General features: G+C 28.3%; 4 protein-coding genes across 8 annotated transcripts; 3 read left to right on the forward strand and 1 right to left on the reverse strand.

Annotated features, from left to right (window-relative positions):
* The first annotated feature begins 78 nt into the window (after positions 1–78).
* Positions 79–4,776, forward strand: LOC123269200 (serine/threonine-protein kinase 16). Its single transcript, XM_044734791.1, has 6 exons — positions 79–307; positions 446–680; positions 1,056–1,260; positions 1,336–1,490; positions 4,265–4,399; positions 4,466–4,776. The coding sequence occupies exons 1-6, from the start codon at positions 198–200 to the stop codon at positions 4,580–4,582; spliced, it is 957 nt and encodes a 318-aa protein (XP_044590726.1). The 5' UTR covers positions 79–197; the 3' UTR covers positions 4,583–4,776.
* A 709-nt stretch (positions 4,777–5,485) lies between these two features.
* Positions 5,486–12,237, forward strand: LOC123269135 (ATP-citrate synthase). 2 transcript variants are annotated; one of them, XM_044734695.1, is made up of 3 exons: positions 5,486–5,674; positions 7,990–11,184; positions 11,267–12,237. In XM_044734695.1, the coding sequence occupies exons 2-3, from the start codon at positions 8,007–8,009 to the stop codon at positions 11,356–11,358; spliced, it is 3,270 nt and encodes a 1,089-aa protein (XP_044590630.1). In that variant the 5' UTR covers positions 5,486–5,674; positions 7,990–8,006; the 3' UTR covers positions 11,359–12,237. The 2 variants fall into 2 exon arrangements, with proteins under 2 accessions (XP_044590630.1, XP_044590631.1); XM_044734696.1 differs by lacking the exon at positions 5,486–5,674 and adding an exon at positions 7,707–7,799.
* Positions 12,238–12,831: 594 nt separating this feature from the next.
* LOC123269187 (solute carrier family 35 member F6) lies at positions 12,832–15,685 on the forward strand. Its single transcript, XM_044734776.1, has 7 exons — positions 12,832–13,098; positions 13,430–13,562; positions 13,635–13,782; positions 14,246–14,593; positions 14,670–14,913; positions 14,989–15,155; positions 15,223–15,685. Exons 2-7 carry the CDS (start codon positions 13,486–13,488, stop codon positions 15,394–15,396), a joined length of 1,158 nt encoding a protein of 385 aa, XP_044590711.1. The 5' UTR covers positions 12,832–13,098; positions 13,430–13,485; the 3' UTR covers positions 15,397–15,685.
* A 537-nt stretch (positions 15,686–16,222) lies between these two features.
* On the reverse strand, positions 16,223–22,222 carry LOC123269139 (piwi-like protein Siwi). 4 transcript variants are annotated; one of them, XM_044734706.1, is made up of 11 exons: positions 22,083–22,222; positions 20,921–21,078; positions 20,724–20,856; positions 20,439–20,552; positions 20,135–20,355; positions 19,842–20,027; positions 19,580–19,753; positions 19,230–19,512; positions 18,781–19,136; positions 18,170–18,578; positions 16,223–16,946 (listed from the first exon to the last, which is right to left on the reverse strand). In XM_044734706.1, exons 2-11 carry the CDS (start codon positions 21,065–21,067, stop codon positions 16,297–16,299), a joined length of 2,673 nt encoding a protein of 890 aa, XP_044590641.1. In that variant the 5' UTR covers positions 21,068–21,078; positions 22,083–22,222; the 3' UTR covers positions 16,223–16,296. The 4 variants fall into 4 exon arrangements, with proteins under 4 accessions (XP_044590641.1, XP_044590640.1, XP_044590642.1 ...); XM_044734707.1 differs by having other exon boundaries at positions 16,224–16,946; positions 20,439–20,555; positions 20,724–20,835; XM_044734704.1 differs by having other exon boundaries at positions 16,224–16,946; positions 20,439–20,555.
* Between the last annotated feature and the right edge of the window lie 4,344 nt (positions 22,223–26,566).

Consider the following 26,566-nt stretch of genomic DNA (forward strand, 5'->3'; position numbering starts at 1 on the left):
TTGTCAACTTTTAATCGATTATTCTCATTATTTATTTTGGACGTCAATCATCAATTTTATTTTATTTTTTTTGTGGACATTGATGATATACATTCCAAAAAAAATTCTACTTATGAATCGGCTGAAAGATATGTATTTTAATTAAATAACTTGTGTATCAATTAATGTATAGTTGTAAATATGTGTAATTTAGAAAAATGAATAGCTTAGGATTGAATTTAATTTTAAAAATGGGCTGTCTTTGCTCAAAAGAAACAATTGCTGTTAACGATAAGAAATATCGTGTTTTAGAACATCTTGCTGATGGGTAATTACATTTCTTAATCATTTGATTTCAATTTCTTACCTAGTTATAGAATAATTATATTTGAATTTTTAATTTTAACCTTAAAATATTTTATTTATGACCACTACGTTAATTACTGTTTTGTTTTTGTTTTTTCAGAGGTTTCAGTTCCGTTTATTTAGTCGAGGATTCGATGACTCGTAAAAAATATGCATTAAAGAAAATAATATGTCATAGTTCTGAAGATCAGCAAATAGCTGCTAAAGAAATTGAATATCACACAATATTGAAGCATGTAAATATTATTGAATGCATTGATTCAACGTCCAAGGGAGCTGCCGATCCCGTTATTAATGCAACAAGTCAAGTTCTACTTGTTTTGCCGTATTATCATGTAATATTTTTTTTTCTTATTCAAATTTACAAATCTCATTAAATTTAACCAAATGTAAAACTACCCAGTGTAAGTCTGCCTCATGTTATCTGTCAAATGAAAGGAATTATCTCCATAATAAACTAGTTAATGCAATATAAATAAAAAGTTGAAATTCAAAATTAGGCTTACAAGATATGAAAAATTTTTCGTTTTAAGTCTGATATACAAATAATATAATTCAATGATGGTAATTGTTCTAATGAATTGAAAATTTGATTACTATGCTGCAGCAGATCTTGGCTGGTTAGAGTTTTACTTTGGTAAAGTCGTTTACTGCATTATTGAAAATTTATTAATAATTAAGTAAACTATAAAATAAATAAATATTTTTAGAAAGGAACGCTAGCTTATGAACTAGAAAAAAGAGCAAAGACAAATAATTATTTCAGCCCATTAGATGTATTACTTATTTTTCAACAAATATGTGAAGGTGTAAAAGTATTTCATGATATCAAACCAGAACCTCTTGCCCATCGAGATTTAAAGACTGCTAATATTTTACTCGATGATGCATTAAATCCTATTATTATGGACTTAGGTAACTAAAAATTTTATTTAATGACTATAATTTTTTTTATAAAATATTTAAACTATACAAATTTTTTTCATTCAGGATCAGTTGCCCAAGCCAGAGTTAAAGTGTGTGGTACTCAAGAGGCTCAAACTTTACAAGATATCGCTGCCGAACGATGTTCAATGCCATACCGAGCGCCAGAATTATTCAATGTTGAGAGTTATTGTATGATTGATGAGCGTACGGATATTTGGGTAATTTTTCTTATTGTTTAAAAGAAATATTTGGTAAATATTTACAAGTGGGGTCAACCATTTTAATTTTCATTTTTTTGAACGAAATATCTATTTGATTTTATTAATATATTTTTTTTTTTGAAAAAGACATTAAAAAATAAACAATTTAAAAAAAAAAAAGTTAATTACTTCGATTTTAACAAATTTGCAAAAAAATTAATAAATTTTTTTGAAAATTGTGATATTCCACTTTTTCTTTTTTTTAATTGTTCGTTTTTTTATGTACAATGCCTTTCAATGATTCGTACCGGTCAAGAATTTTACGAAAAATAGAAACATCAAAATTTAGCCAACTCTAAATAAAGAAATCACTAAGTAAAAAATTTATATAAATATTATATTAGAAATAATAAAAAAATTATTTGTCTAAACAAGGATAATTCAAAATTTCGATAATAATAAAGGTAGTAATGTAAAAATTTAGTTACCAAAAAAATTGAAATTATTTTAAAAAAGATAAGCATAAAATTATAAAATTAAAAAATAAGATATCTATGAAATTAGACAAATCATAAAAGAAACAAATGAAATGACAGATATTTAAAAAAATGGAGAAGAATAAATTTAGACAAGTCAATAAAAAGACAATTGAAAATTTATAAATATAAAAAAATTGACAGTTTTAATTATTCGTAAACTTAAAAAGTAGCCATCTCTAAATATAGACCAGTAAATTTAGATATCTTTAATTTTGGACATCTCTAAATATTTACAAATATAAATTTTTACAATTTATAACAAAAACAATTAAAAACATAGTAATCATACAAAATAAGCACTAAGAAATTTAAAATACTAAGGAGAGCTAAAAATTAATTAATTTTCCTGTGACCGCTGCTCCAGGAAGTTGTAAAGTTATTTGCATTCGATTGTCCTGTAATTTAAAAAATACACCAAGATTTTGCTTTTAATCTTAGTAAAAAATATTTACGTAGACCCGAAACTGCTAACAGGTCCTGTGACTGCTGCTCCAGGAAGTTGTAGGTTATTTTTGATCGATTGTCTTTTAGACAGAGTAAAATCTCTGTCGGTTTTTAAAATTACAGGACAATCGAACGCAAATAACTTTACAACTTCCTGGGGCAGCGGTCACAGGAGCTGTTGGTAGTTTCGGGTCTACATAAATATTTTTTACCAAGATTGAAAGCAAAATCTTGGTGTATTTTTTAGATTACAGGACAATCGAACGCAAATAACTTTAGAACTTCCTGGTGCAGCGGTCACAGAAGGTGTTGGTAGTTCCGAGTCCTCGAAAATATTTTTTACTAAGATTAAAAGCAAAATCTTGATGTGTTTTAAAAATAACAGGACAATTGATCGCAAATAACTTTATAACTTCCTGGAGCAGCGGTCACAGGAAAATTAATTAATTTTTAGCTCTCCTTAGTATTTTAAATTTCTTAGTGCTTATTTTGTATGATTACTATGTTTTTAATCGTCTTTGTTATGAATTGTAAAAATTTATATTTGTAAATATTTAGAGATGTCCAAAATTAAAGATATCTAAATTTACTGGTCTATATTTAGAGATGGCTACTTGTTAAGTTTACGTATACTTAAAACTGTCAATTTTTTAAATTTCTAAATTTTCGGTGTCTTTTTATTGACTTGTCTAAATTTATTCTTCTCCATTTTTTTAAATATCTGTCATTTCACTTGTTTCTTTTATGATTTGTCTAATTTCATAGATATCTTATTTTTAAATTTTATAATTTTACGCTTATCTTTTTTAAAATAATTCCAATTTTTTTGGTAATTAAATTTTTACATTACTACCTTTATTATTATCGAAATTTTGAATGATCCTTATTTAGACAAATAATTTTTTTATTATTTCTAATATAATATTTATATAAATTTTTTACTTAGTGATTTCTTTATTTAGAGTTGGCCAAATTTTGATGTTTCCATTTTCCGTAAAATTCTTGACCGGTACGAATCATTGAAACGCATTGTACTTAAAAAAAAATATATATATTAAATAAATCAAGAAAAGATAAAATAGAAAATTGATCCAAAAACATGAGAGCCAAAATTTTTTCCAACTTTTAAAGGCAAAAAAGACATCGAAATCTTCATTTTTTCCTTCCACGACATTTGATATCATAAATCCGCCATACAAACAAGCAGAATAAAAAAAATAATTAAAAAATGTTAATTTTTCACTTAGATGTGGCCAAAAATAGGTTGACCCGACTTATAAATAATTACCAAATATTTTCTTCTACGTTTTTGTAAAGAATCATTTGAGGTACATTAGTATGTGATACTTCAATAATTTTTAGATTGTTTCAAATTTGTTCTGCACATTATTTTTTCGTAAATTTCTCACTCAAATTATATAGCTTGTTATAAGATTCTTAGATATATAAATTAATTTGAAATATATTACGTTATAAATTTCACGAGGATACGAATAGTTATGATTTTCAAAATCTGTACGAATTCAATTTATTCTCATGATATATGTAACACTATACATTTGATTCTGATTAATTATAATCCTTCTGTATTTATTATTTTTGAAAGAAAATTTTTTAATTTTTAGCGATAATTCAGTCTATTTTAAAATTATTTCGAAAGATTTTTCACTTGCTAAACCAATAAATTAAAAATATTTTGAGAAAAAATCGTATTCTTAATAAAAATTAAAAACTTGTATGTTATTATAATTGAATAATGAAATTTTTAAAAATAGAATACAAGTATCAAATAATGATTTATAATTTCAGTCACTTGGATGTATTCTGTATGCTTTATGTTACTTCAAGAGCCCATTTGAAGCAGTTTATGAAAAAGGAGACAGTGTCGCTCTCGCTGTGATAAGCTGTAATATAACTTTTCCGGAAAATGCACCGTATAATGAGGTAAAAATAAGCTACTTTTTGATTTATTTCAAATAAAATTAATTGAAGTAATTTTTTTTGTACCAGGATATTCAAAATTTAATTCAATCAATGTTAAAAACAAATCCAATGGAGAGACCATACATTTATAGTGTGTTAGAAAATGTTCACGACGTTATCACTAAGATAGAGGGACGTATTTGAAATAAAAAAATAATAATTATTGTTAATAAGTATTTTTTATCAAGAAATATTGCATTTTTAATTATTAATAATATTAATTAATATTTCTTAATTGAATTGTAAGTTAATGTATTTTTAATTTTTGATTTCTATTGCAATACAGTTACATTTTTAATTAATTAAAAATAAAAATAAACTTAACAATACGTATTTAACATTGATAACGTAAAATACATTTTTTCTACAATGATTGTTCAGTTTTGAAAAATTTTTTTCATAAAAATTGTGGATAAACATCGAAATTTTTCGGAAATTTATACGTAAAATATTTCAATAAAATAAAACTTACTGTTAAATATATATTTATAATAATATACTATGTGTCTTTTACTGTTAAACAAATAAATATTTTCATCACTAATAAAAAAAAAAAAAAAAAAAAAAAAAAAAAAAAAAAAAAAAATAAAAAATATGTTAATTATTTTAAAGCCATAAAATTTTTAAATAATTTCGGTATTATTTTAAACGGACACAAATGTTTTCCTGTTTCACACGTTCTGTGTAGAGAAAGAAAAAAGGTATTCAATAGAAAATATTCTATTAGATCTTATATTTTTTTAAACTACAAGTTGGGGTGGGTATCGTACGATATGACGTATTAATAATTTCCATGATCTCCAACGTCAGCAACAAGAATAATTTTCTGAACATCAACATCAATAAAGTTAAAAACGTTACATCCAAATTTAACTCCGAAAACAGTTAACGTAGTAATAAAATGCAAGTATTTATTTTTATTTCAATGATTAATTATTTATAATTTAAGATTCGTGATTAAATCAGCTAGTAATTTTCTAGGGACTTTTACAAAAGATTCTAGTTCTCAATATAAAAAGCGTGTAAACTTGAGAGACAAGTTGCACTACTAACTTAGTACTAAGAATTAGTCATTTCCACGCGTGCGTTCGGTTCGGACGCACAGTAAATAAATTTTATTACGAGAACTAAATAACCTTCAAGCATCGAATTTTAATAAATTTGTCGTTTGTAAATTTAATCGGACCTAATTACTACCAAATTTTCGCCCATCGGTGGAAGTTTTATAAACGCGTGGTAAATAATTTTTTTTATTTTTTATTATATTATTATTATTATTATTATTTTACATTTACACATATCGAGGCCTTAAAGTGCCGACAGACATAATCTATTATTGAGGTTAGCAATTATACATACATTTTTTTTTTGATCAACAAAAGTGAGCTATAAATTGGCTTTCTTACAATCATAATTGAATAAATTTATTAATTATTTTTTGTCACTCTAGTTTGTGATTACAAATTGCAAAAAATTTATTCCTTAGTAAGATAATTTGTTCTATTGATTTTAAAAGATTTCAAGATAAGATACAAATATATTTTTGTATAGTTTAATCATTATATTTTATTTTAATTTAACAATTTTTTCATTACTATATTATACAAATTAAATTTACTTTAATTGTGACAATTTTTAATTTTAAGCTATTGTAAAATTACAATATATTGAATTATTTATTAAAACTATTTATAATCCTCAAAATGAATAAACGTTACTATTTATATGTTAACTATTTTTTATATTTGTTACAGAAAAAAATAAAAGTACAAAACCAAAAAAAATATTCTATCATTTTAGCAAGCGATGGTAAATTTAAATTATAAATTTTAATGAGAGTCATTTATTGACGCGATTATTTTTCAAATTATGCCCTTATAAAAATTAACTGGACTTCTGAAACGTCATTTTTTATTTTTTTCTATGCATAGTTTTTTTAATTAAGAAACCAGCAGTAAATAGGTAGTAATATGTGTAATGACAATTTAAACTAAGCTTAATTAATAAGTGACATTAAATCATATCGGCATGATCTTGACCTCTTCATTTTTATTGCTGATTACATTATTGTCAATAAAAAAAAAAATACGGAAGTACTTTTCAAGCACTCTTAAATCTTGGATGATGTAACAATAACTTTTATAAGAGATAATTTACAAAATATCTTAATTTTAATATAAACTTTATTTTATAAAATTGATAATTGCCAAAAAATAACTAACTTATGAATATTTATTGCAACGATAACGAATTTTCTATTTTTAAAATTCCGAATTATTGATTAGTCCAAACCTTATCACCACGTGGTCGCTTCATCTATCGCGTCATAAAGGAGTGAATAAAAAATAGTTTAATAAAATTTATGAATCGCGTGATGTATTACGACATGATTTTTAATTTTATATCTTTTTAATCCAAGTTTTTTTTTTTTAACTCATTATTTATCATAAGATTTTGTGAGTAAATGCTTTGATAGCTTAATTTCTCACTTATAAATCATAAATTTTTTAAGCATACAACTGTAAAAAAAAAAAAATTTTATACTTATTATCGAAATTTAACAAAATTTTATGATTTTTAATGAGAGAAAGTTTTTATATTTACAGTTAGGCGTGTAAAAGTTCAAATGTGACAAGTGAAAGTGACACATATCACAATATGTTTTATTATCGAGTTAGGACGTTCAGAGCTGTTTTATTTTAAAGAAAAATTAATTAGAGTTTACAATCATTTTTTGGAAAGTCTAAGGTTTCTAGGAGCTCAAAACGTCAATATTTGATAAAAACTCAACTTTCAAAACTAAACTAAGAATATTAAATATTAAATAAGTATTCTTATCAATCCTAAATTTTCATGTATAATTTAGATGAAAAGAATTTTAATTAAAAATTTTCGTATAAATATAATTATTTGGCAATATTTACGGGTTAAATTTAAATAAATTTTATTAAATCAATATCTCACTGACTTCATAAATATAAAAATTGAAAATTCATTAAAAAAATTTCGATAACTTTTTTTAGACACGTAATTTAATCGATAATTTTTTAATAAATTCGAGCTAGAAACAATGATTTAATTTTTTAATACAATTCTACATTGATGTTGAAGAAACGCTTATTAATTTTCTGTAATAAATAGTTTAAAAGATGCTGGGTTTAAATGATCGTATGTTTAGTTCTAAAAAATAAAATAAATATTTTCATAAGTTGAATTGTAAACTAATCTTAAACCAGCAATTGTATTTTTTCTATTATTATTATTACTGTTATTACTATTTGTATTTTTCAATGTTGATTACATTCTCATAATTTGCAAAGGATTACCTTGACTCTACTGACTTAACTTACAAGCGATTCAGGTGATGTTTACATTACACAGTATGAATTAATAACCGAGTGTATATATTTGAAAATATATCTTATAAATTTTAATTAATTATAAATATTATCATTGTTACACAATAATTGCGTGGATTGTTATTAAATTGTTCTTATTAATTCATTTAAAAATAAATAATATAAAATAATAATGAATAAAATATTTTTCAGAGTGAAAAACAACAAAGATGTCGGCAAAGGCGATTAGAGAAGCGACTGGAAAAGATTTAATAAATCGTAAGCTTCGCAGCGGAACAACAGCAGCTAAATGTCGTTTTGTTGCTATAGACGAAACAACTAATTGGTCAACAATTGCGGATGAACATCCTTGGTTAAAGACCGAAAAACTAGTCGTTAAACCAGATCAACTGATAAAAAGACGAGGAAAACTTGGATTGATTAAAGTTAACGCTGATTTGCCAACGGTTAGACAATGGGTAGAAGAGAGGATCAATAAAGAACAAAAGGTTGAAAAAGCAACTGGAAAACTCAAGACGTTTATTATTGAACCTTTTGTGCCGCATAAACCTGAAGAAGAAGCTTACGTCTGTATCTATTCTCACCGTTCAGCAGACACTATTTTGTTTCATCATGAGGGTGGAGTTGATGTTGGCGATGTTGATGCAAAAGCACTCAAACTTGATGTTCCAGTTGGCCAAGAACTTCCAGATCAAGATACTTTGATCAACAAACTTCTTGTAAATGTTCCAGAGGCTAAGAAAAAAATGATTGCCGAATTTATAGACGCCCTTTACAATATTTACGTTAATTTATACTTTACATACATGGAAATAAATCCATTGGTGGTGACTGATGATACTATTTACATTCTTGATCTTGCGGCTAAACTCGATACCACCGCTGACTTTATTTGCCGACCTGATTGGGGTGAAATTAATTACCCACCGCCATTCGGACGTGATGCATACCCAGAAGAAGCTTACATCGCTGATTTGGACGCTAAATCTGGCGCAAGTTTAAAATTAACTATTTTAAATCCACAGGGTCGTATCTGGACAATGGTAGCTGGTGGTGGTGCTTCGGTTATCTACTCAGACACAATTTGTGATTTAGGTGGTGCCTCTGAGTTGGCTAATTACGGAGAATATTCAGGTGCACCTAGCGAACAACAGACATACGAGTACGCTAAAACTCTTTTGAGTTTAATGACGAAAGAAAAACATCCTGATGGAAAAGTACTGATTATCGGTGGAGGTATTGCTAACTTTACAAATGTTGCTGCTACATTCAAGGGAATCGTTAAAGCACTCCAGCAATTCCAGCCATTACTTGTTGAGCATGAAATAAAAATATTCGTAAGACGTGCTGGTCCAAATTATCAAGAAGGGCTGAGAATAATCCGTGAAGTAGGACGTCGTTTGGGAATTCCAGTATATGTATTTGGTCCTGAAACACACATGACAGCTATATGTGGAATGGCAATGGGAACAAAACCAATCCCGGATCCAGAAGCTCAAGAATTTTCTACTGCTAACTTTCTTTTACCATCAGGACAAGACGTTGGCCCTACATCACCACTAAACACTAAATCCACGGCAGCTTCACCGCCAGAAAAGCAACCTAAAGTAAAAACAGTCGATTCCGTAGACTCTGCTGGATCGCAACAACTTTTCAGCAAAACAACACGCGCTATTATTTGGGGAATGCAAACAAGAGCAGTCCAAAGTATGCTGGACTTTGATTTTGTTTGCAGAAGATCTGTTCCTTCAGTAGCAGCGGTTGTTTATCCATTTGTCGGTGATCATAAACAGAAGTTTTATTGGGGTCACAAAGAAATTTTAATTCCTGTTTACAAACAAATGAAAGATGCCATGACGAAACATCCGGACGCTGATGTAATGGTCACATTTGCATCATTACGTTCTGCGTATGAAAGTACTGTAGAAACTCTTCAATTTCCACAAATACGTACGATTGCCATTATTGCGGAGGGTATTCCAGAAAATATGACGCGTAAACTTATTTTAATGGCTCATGAAAAGAATGTTACGATAATTGGACCCGCAACGGTTGGCGGTGTTAAACCAGGATGCTTTAAAATAGGTAACACCGGTGGTATGATGGATAATATTCTTCACAGTAAATTATATCGTCCTGGCAGTGTGGCCTATGTATCAAGATCTGGTGGTATGTCCAATGAACTAAATAATATAATATCAAAAGCGTCAAACGGCGTGTTTGAAGGTGTAGCGATTGGTGGCGACCGTTATCCCGGTACAACATTTATGGATCACATAATGCGTTATCAAAATAACCCAGAATCAAAATTGATCGTACTCCTGGGTGAAGTCGGTGGAGTTGAAGAGTATGAGGTCTGTGAAGCATTAAAAAGTGGAAAAATAACCAAACCATTAGTATCATGGTGTATTGGTACGTGTGCATCAATGTTCAAATCAGAAGTTCAGTTTGGTCATGCTGGATCTATTGCTCACAGCAATCTTGAGACAGCATCTGCTAAAAATGCAGCCTTGAAAGCTGCTGGAGCTTTCGTCCCAGACAGTTTTGATACTCTCGGAGATTTGATTGGCTCTGTGTACCATAACTTGGTCGAAAATGGTACGATTGTTCCAGAACCAGAAGTACCACCACCTACAGTGCCTATGGACTACTCATGGGCTCGTGAATTAGGATTAATTAGAAAGCCAGCCTCGTTTATGACATCTATTTGCGATGAACGTGGACATGAACTGTTGTACGCTGGTGTACCAGTTACTGAAGTATTGAAACAAAATGTTGGAATTGGTGGGGTTGTTTCTTTACTTTGGTTCCAAAAATGTTTACCACCTATTTACTGTAAATTTTTGGAAATGTCGTTGATGTTGACGGCTGATCATGGGCCAGCAGTATCTGGTGCGCACAACACAATCGTTTGTGCACGTGCTGGTAAAGATCTTGTCAGTTCACTAGTATCTGGATTACTGACTATTGGAGACAGATTCGGTGGTGCTCTTGACGGTGCCGCACGAATGTTCTCCGAAGCATATGACGCGGGTCTTCATCCACAAGAATTTGTCAACAATACACGGAAAAAAGGCCAACTTATTATGGGTATTGGACATCGTGTTAAGAGTATCAATAATCCTGATATGAGAGTCAAACTCATTAAAGAATATGTAATGGAAAGTTTTCCTGCAAAACCATTGGTCGAATATGCTCTTGAAGTTGAGAAAATTACTACTAGCAAAAAACCTAATCTTATTTTAAATGTTGATGGTATGATTGCATGCGCATTTGTTGATATGCTCAGGAATTCTGGATCATTTACGAGAGAAGAAGCACAAGAGTATATTGAGATAGGAGCAATAAATAGTTTATTTGTTCTTGGACGAAGTATTGGGTTTATTGGTGAGCTATTTATTTATTGATAAAACTATGAAATAGTTTTTTATTTTATCTTATTTATTTACATTCCATTTTATTTTTTTAGGTCATTACATGGATCAAAGAAGACTAAAACAAGGATTATACAGACATCCTTGGGACGATATCTCATACGTCTTGCCAGAGCAGTACAATTAAATATTGACGATTATAAAGAAAAAAACTAGGAAAAAAAATATTAATTTTTTTTTCGCCAAAAAAATTTTCATTTCATCCGTCTTAAGAACAGTTAAAAAATGGTGTACAATTTTACATTTCTTAATCAATTTTTATGTTGAATTCGTATTTTTTTTTTATTAATGAATTATTATATATATATATAGATTAAATTTTTTGTTTAATAGCACTTGTTACGCAGATAGAAAAGCACGGAAAAATATAAAGAAAAATTTTATTTCAAATAGTTAAAAAAAAAAACTTAAGAGCAGTCGTGACGCAAATTTAGCCAGCACATTTTAGATAAATTAAATCGATCTTATCTAAACATAAGTAATAAAAAAATTTAATAGCGAAATTTCTGATCGTCATGCACGCTCTTGTTCGTCCGACTTTGCTCAATTTAATAATAACTAACATTTCTAATAGAAATGAACAAAATAACGAATTTAAGTAAAGTACTAAAATAATTTATAACATTTTTTTTTATTTCTTTTTCGTTGCTTAACATTCCTTTTATTGCATTTTAATATTTAAATATTTTATAATGTATGAAGAAAATGATATTGTGTTTATTTTTGTTTACGAATTAAAACAACTCTAATATTTAGTGATGATCTGATGATCAGAAGCACAAACTGGCACTAAATAATAATAAATTAAACAACAATCGCACTTTAATTGTTTATCAATAACGAAAGTAAAGATTATAAAAAGTGGATTAAATGAAGAAATTAAGATAAATATGTAAACAACAAATGAAAAAAATTATTTGCACAATAGAATATTACTTTCAAAGTAATCAATTGTAAAAAAAAGAAGTGATTAAATAATACATCAAAATAAATTATATCAAATGTATCATTGATGTTTAATTTTTTTCCCTTTTGCTAGTAAGTAATTTTTTTAATAGTTGAAATTCTTACATACGTGACTGAGCTTTTTTGAGCATTTTTTTATTTTGCTCACATGTATCTTTTATTCTAATTTATTTAAAATAAAAAATTACATGGTTGGTTCTTTCAATGCAATATTGGACATTAGGTCATAGGAATGTTTTAAAAATTTTAGTTTCTCTACTTTTAATGCTTCTTATTAAAACCATCAAAAATAATTTAAAAAATGAAACGTTCATTTGCTGTCTAAGAATTTCAATAACATAAACTTTTATTAATTCCTTAAGCGTGGAGACTATGCTCTACTAGGGGCTTAAAAAGTTAAATCTTCGATTTTATTATGTTAAATCGTATCTATATTTATTCAGTGAAGTTAATAAAAAATATCCTGTAGGCAAGTTTTAGATTGAATTTCATTAAAATATTTATGCTTGTTATGACGGAGCGTTTTTTGTTACACTCCAAAAAAATGATTTTATCAACTGACGTTGGTAAGATAAAAACTTATGATTTATTTATTACCGACACTTAAAAATGACATTTCTCTTTACTCCATTCTCCCCGTTCTCTTGTATTATTCTCACAGTTGCATATGTATTATTGCAAAATGGAGAATATAAAATATATATAAATATAATGTGATAATACTGCTACAGTGGTTACTCATTCCCAGATGAAAGTGCTTAATCACAATACAGTCAATCTGACACATTACCAAAAAATATACAAATAAAAATACGTAAAACAAAATAAAAGTTATCTATTGAAATATATCAGTGTTAATTATACCAAATTAAAGAATGATTAATTAGAGATACAATAAGGAGTAAGTATTCAATGAATAAAAAAAAATTAATATTCATTTGCTTGTAATAACATTGAATATATTATACGTCATATTTTATCAATATCTTTAACAAGTTTTTTTTTCCTTTAGAGTCTTTGTTTATGCATGATAGATAATTTAGAACAATAAAAAAATATTTAAATACGAAATATGGTTTTTTGTACAAATAAACATTTATTTTTTATATATAATTAATTTTAGCTTTTTTTCAATGAAAAAAAAATTTTTTTTAGCATGGCAAAGTATTTTTATTAATTGATCTTATTTTAAAAAAATATTTTTTTCATTGTTGAAATATATATTTTTTCAGGATAAAATCCAATATAATTTTATGATTTATGACATAAGAAGAAAACAAAAAAAATAATGGCGTGGACAAATTACCAAAAATTTCTAGCTCTCCTTATGGTCGTGACTGGATCATTTAATACTTTGTCTGTCAAGTAAGTTTATTTATTATTGAATGATGACAATATTGTTTTTTAATGGATAAATTATAAATAATTATATTACAGATATTCAGACAGATTAATTGTACCAGGTGCAGATGGACAACCAAGACATTTCAACCATCCATTTATCCAGTCAAGTTTTATGTTTTTAGGAGAAATGTCTTGTTTATTGATTTTTAAAATCATATATGTTTATTATAATCGTCTTAACGTAAGTTTTATAAATTTATATTTTTCATGATGCTGAAAAAAGTTGACGTTCGTAAATTTTTCATAAAAAAAAAAATAATAAGGAAAAATATTTGTCTATAAATTTAAGAATACTTCTCTAAGCTATGTAAAAGTTATTTTGTTCATACTTCAAATTTATTTAGAAATAAAAAACTTAAACGTCTGCTATTTCATCATGATGGATTCTATTACATTATAAATAATTAAACAAAAATATGATACTGAAATTGAGTCATCTAATAATTAAAAAAAATTTTTTAACAAATTAATTTATCACAAAAAAATATTATTAAAAAAATTTCATATTTCAGAGCTTATAAAAATTATAAATGAAATTTTTTTAAATAATTTTCTAGACCTTTTTTATTTTTCAAGAAAAATAAAAGTGTCTGCTGATTTCAGTGTCATACAAAAATACTTAAACAATAAAAATTACCATATAGGATGGATCGGTGGACAGTAATCGTTTAACAAAAGGCTCAAGAAATTTTAACCCGTTAATATTTGTAATTCCTGCATTATGCGATATGATTGCAACATCGATAATGTACGTGGGATTAAATTTAACTTACGCAAGCAGTTTTCAAATGCTTCGCGGATCTGTTATCGTTTTTACGGGTATTTTATCAATGGGATTCTTGGATCGTAAACTTGGCACACGAGAATGGTCAGGAATTGGGATGGTGATATTTGGTTTAGCTCTTGTTGGAGTAAGTGATTTATTAATATCAGAACAAACGATGGATAAAAATTCTATCATAACTGGTGATTTACTCATTATTTCTGCTCAAGTAAGAAACTTTCATAATAATTAAATTACTGAAAAAGTAAAGTACGTTTATATACTTTTAAATTATTGTTTAATAGGTGATAACAGCTGTGCAAATGGTAGTTGAAGAAAAGTTTTTATCCGGATTAGACATTCCACCACTTCAAGCTGTTGGGTGGGAGGGAATTTTTGGTTTCCTTGGAATTGTTTTAGCTATAATTCCATTTAATTATATAAAAGCTGATCCTCCATTCGCTGACAATTCACAAGGAACACTTGAAGCACCTATCGATGCATTTATTCAAATTGGAAACAGTGGCAGACTGTTCATGTCCATCATAGGTAAAAATTACTTAATAATTATCAATAAAAATATTTATTACAAACTATTTATTTACAATTGCTTTGTATTTAAAGGTATTATGTTGAGTATTGCATTCTTTAATTTTGCTGGAATCAGTGTAACTAAGGAAATGAGCGCTACTACACGAATGATCCTTGATAGTATAAGAACTATCACCATTTGGATATTTTCAATTATATTTCAATGGCAAGAACTTCATTACGTCTCCACTACTATTCAAGTAAATAAAATTAATTTTTATTTTCAACTTAGACTAGATATATTATTTAAAAAATTCAATTTTTTAGTTATTTGGATTCACCATTTTATTAATTGGAACTTCATTTTATAACAACGTGTTGATTCCACAATTATTACGAAAATGTCAATCGAGACTTGGAAGACACCGACCACCACGTACTGATGAAGTTCGAGTGATAAATCCGACGAATGGTGACCAAGATATCGAAGATAATCGATAAAATAAATCAACTATTAAATAAATGCATATTTCTATAAGAAAAAAAAATGTATTTTATATAAATGAAAATTTTTTATATTTCATTGATATTAATTTCATAATTGTTATATGAATTCAAGACTGTAAATGAAAATCTCTTTTCTTATCAAATAATTCGTGATTCCAATGTTTAGATTTTATTCTTGGTAGTCAAGTACTTTTTTGCCACTTATTTTTCGACTTATGTTGTATTTAAACGTTTGGAAGTTTAAATTTGAATAAAGTTATTTCATATGTGTATGTTGATTAACAAAAACATACTTTCATAAATATATTTTTCTAATGTACCATTATAAACAATAAAACTATAATATAAAAATGTAACTAACTATTTACCTCAGAGTAAAAATAGGTAAATATTGATTAGTATCAAACTAATTGTTTATTTTTAATAGCATATGTATTACAAAGATAATCATATTTTCTTATTTATAATAATAACAAATCATTATAGTAATTATTTATTTTAAATGAAATGGATACTATATATTTTCTCTTCCATATATTGAGCAGAAAAATCATTTATCCCTAAAATTACTTATCTACGTAAGTATTTTTATATAAGTATTATACTTAAAAATATCATAAATAATTTAATGAACCTTAGCAATATTTACTTAAACCAACTTTGTCTTTTTTTTCATTAATAATCATTAAAATGATGATGCTCAAGTAAACAAAAAAAAAAAAAAAAAATAATGAAATTAAAAAACTTTAAATAAACTGAAAAACTAAAAAGTTAAGTATTTCACCGGATTTTAAAAATTTAATTAAAAGTAGCCCAAGTATTAAAAAAGCAAATAAATTTTCATTCCTTAAAAAATAAAAAAAAAAAAAAAATAACTTTTTCCTTCGTATTTTCTTAAAGGAAGTATAAAAGAGATTCCAAGTGAGCGCTTGGTGATCGGTGAATACTTTGTGAAACTAAAAATGCCAATTTGTGAGCGTATTGGCAAGGCGCGGGAACTCTAACAGTTCCGCTCCAGTTGAAGTACATGTGCGTCAACTGGAAAGTCAAGCGTTGAAGGGCTGAGACATCGAGGCCAGCGTTGTCTTGAATCACGTTGTAGGCTGTCGGTGAGACAGATCCTTGTCTGACACACTGAGATACAATGAAGAAATCGTACCTCCATGGATTGGTGATGACGTCGTCGACTACAGTACCAGGTGGCGGATTATCACGACGGTTGTAGAACAAACGGGTGTTAATACGCTTAGTGACGATGACGAACGTCATCTTCACTGCTTCAGGACGACCGTACAGCTTAGCAAGAGCTTCGTTCAAATGATTGACTTCGTGGTTCAGCACGTGGGGAATTTGACCGTCACCGACACCATCACGGTAGATGATAATACGTGCAGGTAAACTACCGCCGTTCATTTCAGAATACTTGCGGATTGCTTTGACCATGTTCAAACTAAACTCATTTGACAGTTCTTCATTACTGCGATGAGCGGTGACTGCAGAAAAGTAGCGGGTCATTCCACGATCAAGAGTTGCAACCATAGCACCTGGAAAAATAATTTAATTGGTTAATTAATAAATTTATATATTATTTATATATTGATGTATTATACGTTTTCGTCCTAGGTGGACGTATGGGGGTTTTTACGCGCAGACGATACTCAATCTGTAAATAATACGCGTACGCGCCAGTATCTACTAGGCTGTATAGAACTTTATACAGCCCAGGATAATGCCACGCCTGCGTCACCAATCTTTATACAGCCGACTAGCTTACGTTTTAACTGTAATTTTAAAAAGCGCGCCGGGCGCATGTTATGTTGAAAAGACAACATAATCTCAATATTTGTATTCTTTAATATTAAAAAATTGCGATTTATTAAAAAATATGTTAAAATATTACTAACGTCAAGACTTTCATGTATTTTTATTTAGAGGGTTATGGCGTCGTACGCTATTTATTGACAAATTAAGTTTCCCCTGCACGTAAAAACCCGCATACGTCCGCCATAGGACAAAAAATTTTTTAAGCACCATGGACAAACCACGCGCAAATACGGTCTCGGCGATAATTATTTGCAGCAAGGATATAAAGCCTCGGCCCTATCGGGCTTCGGGTTTATAGTATCTCTGCTGAAAATACTTATCACCTCGACCATATTTGCGCGTGGCTCGCCCAAGGTACATAAATAACTAATACAGATTAAATGACATAAAGAATTGATAAAAATACTTTTAAATATTAAATTACTTTAAATTATTTTTAAATTTATCTGATATTTTTCAATTTTGGTATAAAATGTCAGAACTAGATTTTTGAGATAAGATAAGATTTTCTATTAACAATAACTAACTTCTGGAAGTTGCTTATGATTTTTCATATAAAATATAAAATATCTTCGTAATACGTTCGAAAACCTACTTTTTTTTATTGTTTTAATCGAAAGCTTATTATTTTTTCAATCAAATTTAATAAAAAATAAAATTTTTTAAAAATCAGTAATTGCATTAAATTCTTAACCATATACACGGCTGGTGGAATCTCCATTTACTTACATGTAAAAATTACAATTTAAAATCTAATTATTTCATTAAATATCTCGGAAACCTACTGTTTTAAAATTTTTGATTAATTATCAAGCTACGTAGATTGAATTTACAAATTTTCAGAAAGTTTTAAAAATTTGATTACTTCGCATGGATCTCCTTATATATATATATATATATATATATATATATATATATAAAATAACTGAATAAATTTACTCACCATAATCTGTTCCACGTTGGTTAGGATCGTGACAAACATCAAATCCGACAACCATTAATCCAGCCATTCCAAATTCCATAGTCCAAGGAGCACCACCGATCTTGCAATTCATCTGAATTGCTACTTTGGTAGCAATTGACATGGCCCCTTTGGATGCTAAATTTTTAGCAAGAATGACCTGGCTCGGAACTGGGCGATCTACACAACACTTCTTTTTAATAGAGGCATAGACATCAGCACGTGGTCTTGGTGAAACACAACAGACAAGTTGAGGAGTAGATCGGCTTAAGATGTTTTCCAGTTCATCAGCGTAATCAGAAGCGTAGTCTCGACGAATATCAATGACGCGAGGTTGACTGACAAAGAATGACATTCCTTGGCCGGCTTTGATGATGTTACTTACGAAATTCTGTCAAAAAGTAAAGAAAATTTTAGATTATTCAAGAAATTATTCAGGGGAAAAAAAAAAAAAAAAAAAAAATAAAAAATTGAAGTTATTAGAAATATTAGTTGAAAAATAAAATTATGATTTATAAATTAGTACTTAATACAATCAAAGTCAAAATATTTCTGGATAAATATGTAACGATTAAGTTGAAATAGGATTTTACCTGAGCTTCTCCACGTCGTACACTGTTTGGAACAATGAGAACCCAATCAGATAATTTGGTGCAAACAATCAATCGTGAGGATCGGAAGTGTTTAGTCCAATCAGCAGACTGAGTGGCTGACTCCCTCGAAGCTCCAAAAATGATGTTTTCTGGTGGGATTACACGAGCTGGAATTTCGACCAAGTTGGTATCTAATCTTAAATTCCACTGTTTAAACTCTTGAACTACTGCCGGTGTCTCCTGCAATCTTCTGTTGAACATCAACAACTTGTCGATACGCCTGTCAGGGTTAACACGAGTGTGCTTAGCTAATGCAGCCATCAACTTATAGTCGTTTCTCATCTCATCGGTCAATCCTGAAATTTAAAAAAAAAAAAAAATTCAACATTTATCAAGACTTAAAAATGTAATTAAATAATTTAAAATGCAATTTGTTAAAATATTAGTACCTGTAGTGCGACACAATTCAGGAATTAGATAAATTATTTCATCTTGTCCAGCACGACGATCTCTCTGATCTGAACGAGAGGCAAGAAGCGGTTGTTTAGGATCTCTGATGGAAATTCCGTACTTGGATTGATAATATTGCAAGTAAGTTGTCGGAACTTGATCCTTTCCTAACGGAAATGTAGACTGAGGCGTTCTGGAGAAATCAATGTCATCAATACGGTAAGTGTTGTTGTTGTAATCAGTCATTACTCGTGAATTTAATACGGCAGCTTTGCAGGCTCCCTGAAAGAATTTAATATTAATATTGATAATAATGAAAATATATGAAAAACTGTTTCATGATACATACATGTACATCACCACCACGACACTGGTTGCGAACTTTTTGCAGAACATGGTATATGGTCTCTTGGCGCATCACTTTGTGAGTAATTTCACAACTCATGAGGACATCGCGTTCATGTTGACGAATTGATGTTTGATAACCGGGCCATAATTGAAGTCCAAATTCATGAATGTTAACCTGAAAATTGTTAAGAAATAAAAAAATGTTAATAATCTATACTAAATGGATTGTTTTAAAAAAAATTTCAAGTATATGACTTAATTACACTGGCTTTAGGATCATAATAGTCACGATTGACTAATTTAAGCTTGAGATGTTCTAATCCTTTACGAGCAATAATGTTATAAAATTGAGGATAGGCTGGATCTCCTTTGGTCATTTCTCCAACGAGACGGATGCTGATTCTAATTTGAGCGTTGTCTGATTGTCTTTGAGAAAATAATTCCCACGCCTGTAAATACAGAATTTGACATTAATATCAAAGTTTAAATTATTATTATTAATAAAAAAAAAAAAATCTAAGTGTAAAAAATAAAACAATAAAGAAAAAAGTCTTACCTCTGTTTTAGAACATTGATAGCGACTCACTGAGTACAACAGAGTACCATCAAAGATGTAAATGCCCAGTGCATCTTTATGAATGCGAATTAGTCCTTTACGGACCATTAGCCTGTCTTCTTCAGGAGCAAAGTCAACCCGGTACTGTTTCAAACACCAATCGGGAGCGCTCAAAATCTTAAAGAAGTTGGCCTGAAGCTTTATTGGATTACCGCCCGTTCCTAAAGAGAAAAAAAAAATAAAAATAAAAATTATGAATCTATCAAGATAAATATTTGAAGAAATTCAAGTTTTAAAAAAAAACCTTTCTTAGATGCTTTAACATGAACAGGTCGAGAATTCAAAATATCTGGGTTAACCATTCTGCGCCCTCGCATGGCTCCACGTCCAGCAGCTGATGCTGATGCATCGCCACCACCCCCTAAAAAAAAAAATTTCTAGTTATTAGTTCATTGTGAGTTTAGACAAAAAAAAAAAAAAGTCAATAAAGAACTATCGGAATTTTAATCTTACAATACTGGACATGCTTTCAAGTCTGAAAAATTTAATATAATGATTAATTTAATAAACTAAGTGATGATCGACATACCGACTGGTGCAACGCTTGAGGGTGGAGGAGCCGGACGATCAACTCCTGGTGGACGCTGGTCTCCAGCAGGGGCGGCAGTTGGTACTGGTGCACGAACAGACCGGCCTAAACTCTGTGGGCGAAAATATTTCGTCTTTCTCCTCTCGATTAATGATCTATTCTCTAGAAATGGTTTGTAAAAAAAAACTTTTAGTTACCGGTGGAGGTCCGTACTGCTGAGCAGAGTCATGAGCCTGCGATGGTCCGGGACGGCGTCCCCATACTCCTTGAGGCTGCTGCTGAGGTGCGCTGTTACTAGCCCTTCCTCGACTTCGTCCAGCCGGACGATCACGACGATTGTCCATGATACCACTAACTAGAAATACATAACAAAGTTAAAATTTCTAATAAGTTAAGTTGAAAATAAAACAATGAAATAAACAAAATTTTCAGGTAAATTTAAAATTGAATAAATTTTTTCTCAATGGTATTTTTGGTAAACTAAAATTGAAATAGAAAATTTAGAGAATAAAAAAAGAATGTGATTTAAAATGAATTCAGAAGAAAAAAAAAAAAAAACTAAGCAAATAATGAAACAGAAGAATGTTACATGTCTGAAGCAACCGACGCGCGAGATTAATTTCTACTATAGTCGAAACGAAGAATTTCCAACTATTTATTCGATATACAAACAGGATAACTAACCCTTCGTTGGTCGCGCTATGAGCGAATCGCCGCCTAACAACTACTCAACCTATAGAGACTCGCTATAGTGCGAGCGAGAAACTAAAAAAAGCGCGACCAACGAAGGGCTAAAGTCGAGTTAAAAACGCCATTTTGTCTAAGATGAAATTTCAGACTAAAAGTTCTAAGAATCCGATATCTTTTGTAGATTAATAGTGCCGGTGCGACCGAGAATTCTCGAGACGTTGAAGAAAAAATAAACCGAGATAAAATAATTAAATTTAATAATTGATAAATTAAAACTGGTATAAAAATATTAAAAAAAGACGGAAATATAAAAATTGCTATTCATAAAATGAAAATGACGAAATTAATCCGCGAACATGAGAACAAAAGCCGGCAGATATATTGCGACACAAACACACAAAAATTACAAAGATGCACTAATTATTAGATAAATTTTTCACTAATTTAAAATAATTAACAGTTCGAAATCAATTTCAATCTCGAATAATTGATAAATTGTTAAAACGTAAGAATACACCCAGCAAAAAAATGTGATTGTACAAAAAACCAAGTACGGGCGATAACGAAGTATTTGCGCGATAATTAATTAATAACAAGTAAAATAATAAATTGCTTAGATTCTTGAATTATTAACAGAATAAATTTAATGTCGATTTCTCAATTAATTACCTGATTATGCAAAAATTTTAGAAAACCCGGATAATAAAAAAAAAATGAACAGAGGCGTGCCTGCACGTCCCCTCACTAACAATGCTGACGCGGTTGTGGCGAACCGTTGTCAGTCGGTTGTGTCTTTTGGTGGTTGTTCGACGGTCTTCCAAGTTCATACCACGCCACGAATCAACCCGAAACCTCCGTTCGGGAATACTCGGCTGTTTTCTGTGGAGAAAACGTTATTTTAGCTTCCTGATTGGTCGAGAGTTTTTGAACTGCCGAGAAGGAGAGGGTGCTGCAGGATTGTTTACTACTCAGTGTGGCTACGAACAAAGAAAAATGTCAAGTCGCCTGTCGTACTCTAGTCATAGCATAATGTAACCATCTAATACGTATCTTAGACTTGATTTTATTTTATTTATAAATTATTAAAATTTTTCTTTATGTAGATAATTAGCTCAGTAATTATTTTTTATAAACATTGAAAATTCGTGGAGTTGAAATTTACAACCATTTAATAACTTTTTGTTCATATATAACAAATAATTAGGTACTAGAAAATACTAAAAAAATTTTAATCATATTTTTGTGAAAAATTTCTACTTATGGATTTTTTTTATGATACTGAAATTAGCAAACATGATCATTTTTGGAATTTGTATAACCAGTCAATTATTATTATAAAAAAATATATTTCAAAAAATTCGCACTTAAAATTTTTCAAAATTTCTACAAGTGGATTTTTTTTGCTAAATTTTTTTCATTGCTATTTAATTTTTTTTTAAATTGAAAAATTGTTGAATGTTTGTTAAATTCAGTATCATATTTTTTTATGTTTATAATTTTTTTTAAATATTTTTATAACTTATTTTTTTAATTTTCAGATTTATGTGATTTTTAGTATTATGATATCCACAATTATGTTAAAAAAAATTGTTTTTTTTTTTTTAATATTACAGATTTTATTTATCCGAAAACATAAATAATAAATAAAAACTATCAAAGAAACTAAGGTTGGTTAATTTTTATTTTATACATTCGAACTTAAATTTATTAAAAAAATTGTATTTATTTACATAATTAAATTTTCTATTTACTGTTAATAATTATTCATTTAATATTTTTTATTAATAAAATTTTTATTGCAGATGACAATTACATTGAAAGAAAGGGCTGTCGATCAAGTATTTTATCTGGTACTTATTTATAAATCGTTTGTAAGTAATATAACACTTATCAGTAATAAATCTTTTTAGAAACGATCTAGTTACCAAAAGTACATGTAATATTTCATGCAACAAAAGTACTCTTTGTTTATGTAAGTATAATATACAAATGGTACATTATATAATTTTATGTTATTTTTAATATTTTTTTACATTGAACAATTAAAATTTTGATTATACATAGAAGTATTATACAAATATTAGAATCAGATTTTTAATAATGTAATTAAAGGTGAAGATACAGCAGTATAATTAATAAAAGAACTATAGTATAAAATTAAATTATTTACAAATATGTAATGATAAACTTTTGCAAGTAAAAATTATTGTGTTTTTATCAAATTTAATGATAATTCTATTTATTTTTTATTAAATAATATACTTCAATTAGCAGTAATTTACCAAAGGTTTTTATAATTACTTGATTTAGGATCATGTAATATTGATATGTTATTATTTAAATAAGAGCTAGAATAGAAAGAAATACCTCAATAGTAACTCTATATTGAATGTAAATTCAAATGAGATTAAAAGTAAAGAGTATTTTGGTGGTTATCAACTGTAAAATACAAACAAAAAGCTTATTTTACCCGAAGTTTATTATAAGGTCTATTATTTGTTTTGTTATTTTGTCTGTTTTGTTGATTCTCTGTCCCAATCCTTATTTAAAAATTTAAATACTTGTGTATCACATTATACTTCACATAATACTTCAAATTAATGGGTTATATTATGATTAATTAAGCTATTTAAGGTATAAAATCGATTAAATTATAATTATAAAAATGTAGCACAGTAGTCTGATAAACTTTTTTTCATTTATTTTTCATAACTCGAATTTTTCAACTCAACTAATTGAAAGATTTGAATTTCCAAAGTCATTATTATACAAAAATCAAGATTAAAATGATTTCTTATCTAATTTTTCACAAATTTAATATATAATTGTAAGGGAAAATTTTTTCTAGAGATGATGAAGTTTTTATAAATTCTTCACTACAAGAAGTTATAATTTTAATTTATTTTTTCCATTATATTTTTCCACGTAACGTCAAAATTTTCAATCTTTGAAATAATATCTACCAAGAAAAATAAAAATTTTAAATATATTAAATTAAAAAAAAAAAAGTGTGTGCGTGTAACCTTTACGCGCGATTGAAGTAAAACTTCTTTGGCGTTGACGGCATATATCACTGAAATGATTAAATTTTAACTTAAATAATAAATATCATATTATAATTTAATTATATTTATTATTCATGTGCTTTACAAAGATTATTCAAATGTTATATTAATATTATTCATTCGAAATAGGTACTTGAATGTCATTATAATTTTTTATGTATTTTTCATTTATGAAATTATAGGTTTGTGGTAACTATAATGTGAAACATAAATTTTACTCTCTAAATTTGCTACTTTTCTTGAAAATACAGCATCTATCGTTGTACCGAAACGCGTTGTTGACTGAAGTCGAGAAGTATTTATAGATAGATCAAATTGCTATTCACAATTGATCCGTTTGAAAATATTGGAAATAAATAATCCTAATTGATTATGATATTTTCCACAAGCTAGCGTATAAGTCAAGAAGCGTGGAGTGCGTGAAGTATATGACATACACTTACGACCTATCCAAATTATTATTTTTAAATAGCGGAAACTACATAGACTATAGTAAGCGTTACTTCCGTCAGAAAAAAAATCTGAGTTCTTAGTCGCGCCTAAAGAAGTTTTACTTCAAAAAATATAATAAGAAAAAATCTTTTACTAACAGCCGAGTAGGTAAAACGAAACGTAGCTATTGTATGTAAGGAGAAAATTTTATCTATTTTATATTTTATGGCCCTTTTCCTGTTATGACCTTGGGTTTCTCATGCTATATTAGTGGTACTTGAAACCTAAGTAAAGCGAGGGTTTACTTACACATTATTATACAGAATTTTGGAGCTATAAAAATATTCCTGGAAATAATCATGTAGCTCAAAATATGATAGATTTTTGCCTAAAAACTTACTTAAATAAGTAAAGGTAAAATACAAAACTGCAATATAGATATATATTCGCGTGTATTAAATTTTGAACTCTATGAACAGCTTATAAAAGATAAAACTATTTTTCAATGTAAAACATAATAACACTAAGTCCTTTTTTCTTCATTAAGTTATACAAATTACATTTAAACCTATACATTGCTAGAACTTTACTGTAAAAAAAAAAGAATTTAATTTTCCTAATCAGCTTATTTCTAATGAAAAGATGTTTTAAATTGCATTTTATAAATCTTTTAAATTCAATTTTTTCAATTTTTTTTTTTTTGGCGTTTGCATTATTTTGTTCTTCTAATCGAGTAGCTTGCGTTATTATTATTGTCAATTAGGGTAGTATCAAGCATATATCACCCTGTGACGGTAGCTACACTCGGTAACCAAATGTGTCATCTTGGACTAAAGCCGATGGTCATTCACTTGAAAAAACATAATCGGCTTAAGTAATAAACAACTATGTACTCAAAGTATTACTATTATAAAAAGTCTGGACTGAAAGTATTGGGAATTTTTTGTTTCAAGAAAAAATCCCGCTATGTTAAGGCGAAACAAGTTATCAATTATGTTGTGAGTATACAGGTAATGCATTTTAGCTTGTAAAATATTAACATGTTGAGTACTGATGTTCAATAGGTATTTAAAAGCAAACGCGTTACAAGAGATTACAAGGCCTAATCCCAGATGCACACATCTTATACACTGTAGTCTCATCAAGGTAAACGTGGCTATTGTAGCTACAAGAGCTGCTATAAATTTTAAGGACTCAATTTGGCATGACAATTTGGCGTTTTTTCTACCCATTAATGGAAAGAGGTTTGACCCGTAGAATGGCTATTAAAACATGCTGCTTTTTTTCTAGAGTATTTGATTTGTTGATTTTAAGGAATGTAATGAGAGCTGTTGTGAAAATGTGAATTCAGAAAACAAATACTATTGTTTTTGATAATTATTTTTATTAATAGTTCAACTCTAAGATCTATATTCTAAATGCAAAATTTTATTTTATGCAAGATCAGAACATTATAGACAAAAAATCGTATACATTTATACTGATGACAGTCGTTTTGCGCTGTTATATAATAAAATAACAGAAGAAATAGTTTTTTTTTTATGATTATATACGTATGTTGCAGTATATAATAATCGTATTTTTGTCAATTTATAGGAAAATAATAATTGTAAATTAAAAATTTTAATCGAGATTGCTTTCTCAAATTTTATTTAT

Source organism: Cotesia glomerata, linkage group LG7, assembly GCF_020080835.1.
Source record: "Cotesia glomerata isolate CgM1 linkage group LG7, MPM_Cglom_v2.3, whole genome shotgun sequence".
Lineage (NCBI taxonomy): Eukaryota > Metazoa > Arthropoda > Insecta > Hymenoptera > Braconidae > Cotesia > Cotesia glomerata.

Excerpts from the sequence above, each read along its gene's own strand:
- LOC123269200 (XM_044734791.1), top strand. The coding sequence starts at position 198 with ATGAATAGCTTAGGATTGAATTTAATTTTAAAAATGGGCTGTCTTTGC. Across the intron at positions 1,261-1,335 it reads TCCTATTATTATGGACTTAG|GATCAGTTGCCCAAGCCAGA; the intron begins GTAACTAAAAAT and ends TTTTTCATTCAG. Across the intron at positions 4,400-4,465 it reads AAAATGCACCGTATAATGAG|GATATTCAAAATTTAATTCA; the intron begins GTAAAAATAAGC and ends TTTTTGTACCAG.
- LOC123269135 (XM_044734695.1), top strand. The coding sequence starts at position 8,007 with ATGTCGGCAAAGGCGATTAGAGAAGCGACTGGAAAAGATTTAATAAAT. Across the intron at positions 11,185-11,266 it reads ACGAAGTATTGGGTTTATTG|GTCATTACATGGATCAAAGA; the intron begins GTGAGCTATTTA and ends TTATTTTTTTAG.
- LOC123269187 (XM_044734776.1), top strand. The coding sequence starts at position 13,486 with ATGGCGTGGACAAATTACCAAAAATTTCTAGCTCTCCTTATGGTCGTG. Across the intron at positions 13,563-13,634 it reads TTTAATACTTTGTCTGTCAA|ATATTCAGACAGATTAATTG; the intron begins GTAAGTTTATTT and ends ATTATATTACAG. Across the intron at positions 14,594-14,669 it reads TACTCATTATTTCTGCTCAA|GTGATAACAGCTGTGCAAAT; the intron begins GTAAGAAACTTT and ends ATTGTTTAATAG.
- LOC123269139 (XM_044734705.1), bottom strand. The coding sequence starts at position 21,067 with ATGGACAATCGTCGTGATCGTCCGGCTGGACGAAGTCGAGGAAGGGCT. Across the intron at positions 19,513-19,579 it reads GTCGTGGTGGTGATGTACAT|GGAGCCTGCAAAGCTGCCGT; the intron begins GTATGTATCATG and ends AAATTCTTTCAG. Across the intron at positions 18,579-18,780 it reads TACGACGTGGAGAAGCTCAG|AATTTCGTAAGTAACATCAT; the intron begins GTAAAATCCTAT and ends ACTTTTTGACAG.